This window comes from Penaeus monodon, chromosome 28 (assembly GCF_015228065.2).
Source record: "Penaeus monodon isolate SGIC_2016 chromosome 28, NSTDA_Pmon_1, whole genome shotgun sequence".
Lineage (NCBI taxonomy): Eukaryota > Metazoa > Arthropoda > Malacostraca > Decapoda > Penaeidae > Penaeus > Penaeus monodon.
Genome location: NC_051413.1, coordinates 485,248 through 485,779, shown reverse-complemented (window position 1 = coordinate 485,779; position 532 = coordinate 485,248). Strand labels below are relative to the sequence as shown.

Genomic DNA, 532 nt, shown 5'->3' with positions numbered 1-532 from the left:
CCTTGATTTTTATCTACTGATGCAGGTAGATGCATAAAGGACTGTCTTGATATCACAGTTATTTGATAAAATATTGAAGTTGTATAATGTGCTAGACATCATTAGTAATCATGATTAATTTGCTTTCAATTGTAAGGTTATGTATATATCTAGAATATGTCATTCATAGTTATCTGAATTTATAGTTCTCTGATTATCTGCAGTCACAAAGGTCATTCAACAGTGATTTAGACAGCCCTTAATTATCAAAATGGTTACCACATACTACAAATGTATTGATCAATGATCTGATTTTTCTTATGAATCTTATTTCTGTTCTTCTGAAGACTGATTAATCCTCGCTGTGTCCAACAGGAGACGGTTGCCGAGCTCATGTGGGCCAAACGACCAAACCCAGACTATGACCTGGTTTGTGGAGTAGCCTACACGGGGCTACCCATTGCAACCGTAATTTCCACCAAACAGGTATGATGTTTTCTTTTGTCTGTTTGCTGTAGTCTCTCAATGAACCTTTAAAACCTTCTTGCCATGC

The 532-nt window shown here is 36.5% G+C and overlaps 1 protein-coding gene across 1 annotated transcript in view; it reads left to right on the top strand.

Annotated features, from left to right (window-relative positions):
* The window catches only part of LOC119591246 (uridine 5'-monophosphate synthase-like), a gene marked incomplete in the record, with an annotated part of 17,802 nt that overhangs the window by 7,345 nt on the left and 9,925 nt on the right, over positions 1 to 532 (top strand). The window contains 1 exon segment of the mRNA XM_037939956.1: positions 355 to 465. Coding sequence (XP_037795884.1) covers positions 355 to 465 — 111 coding nt within the window.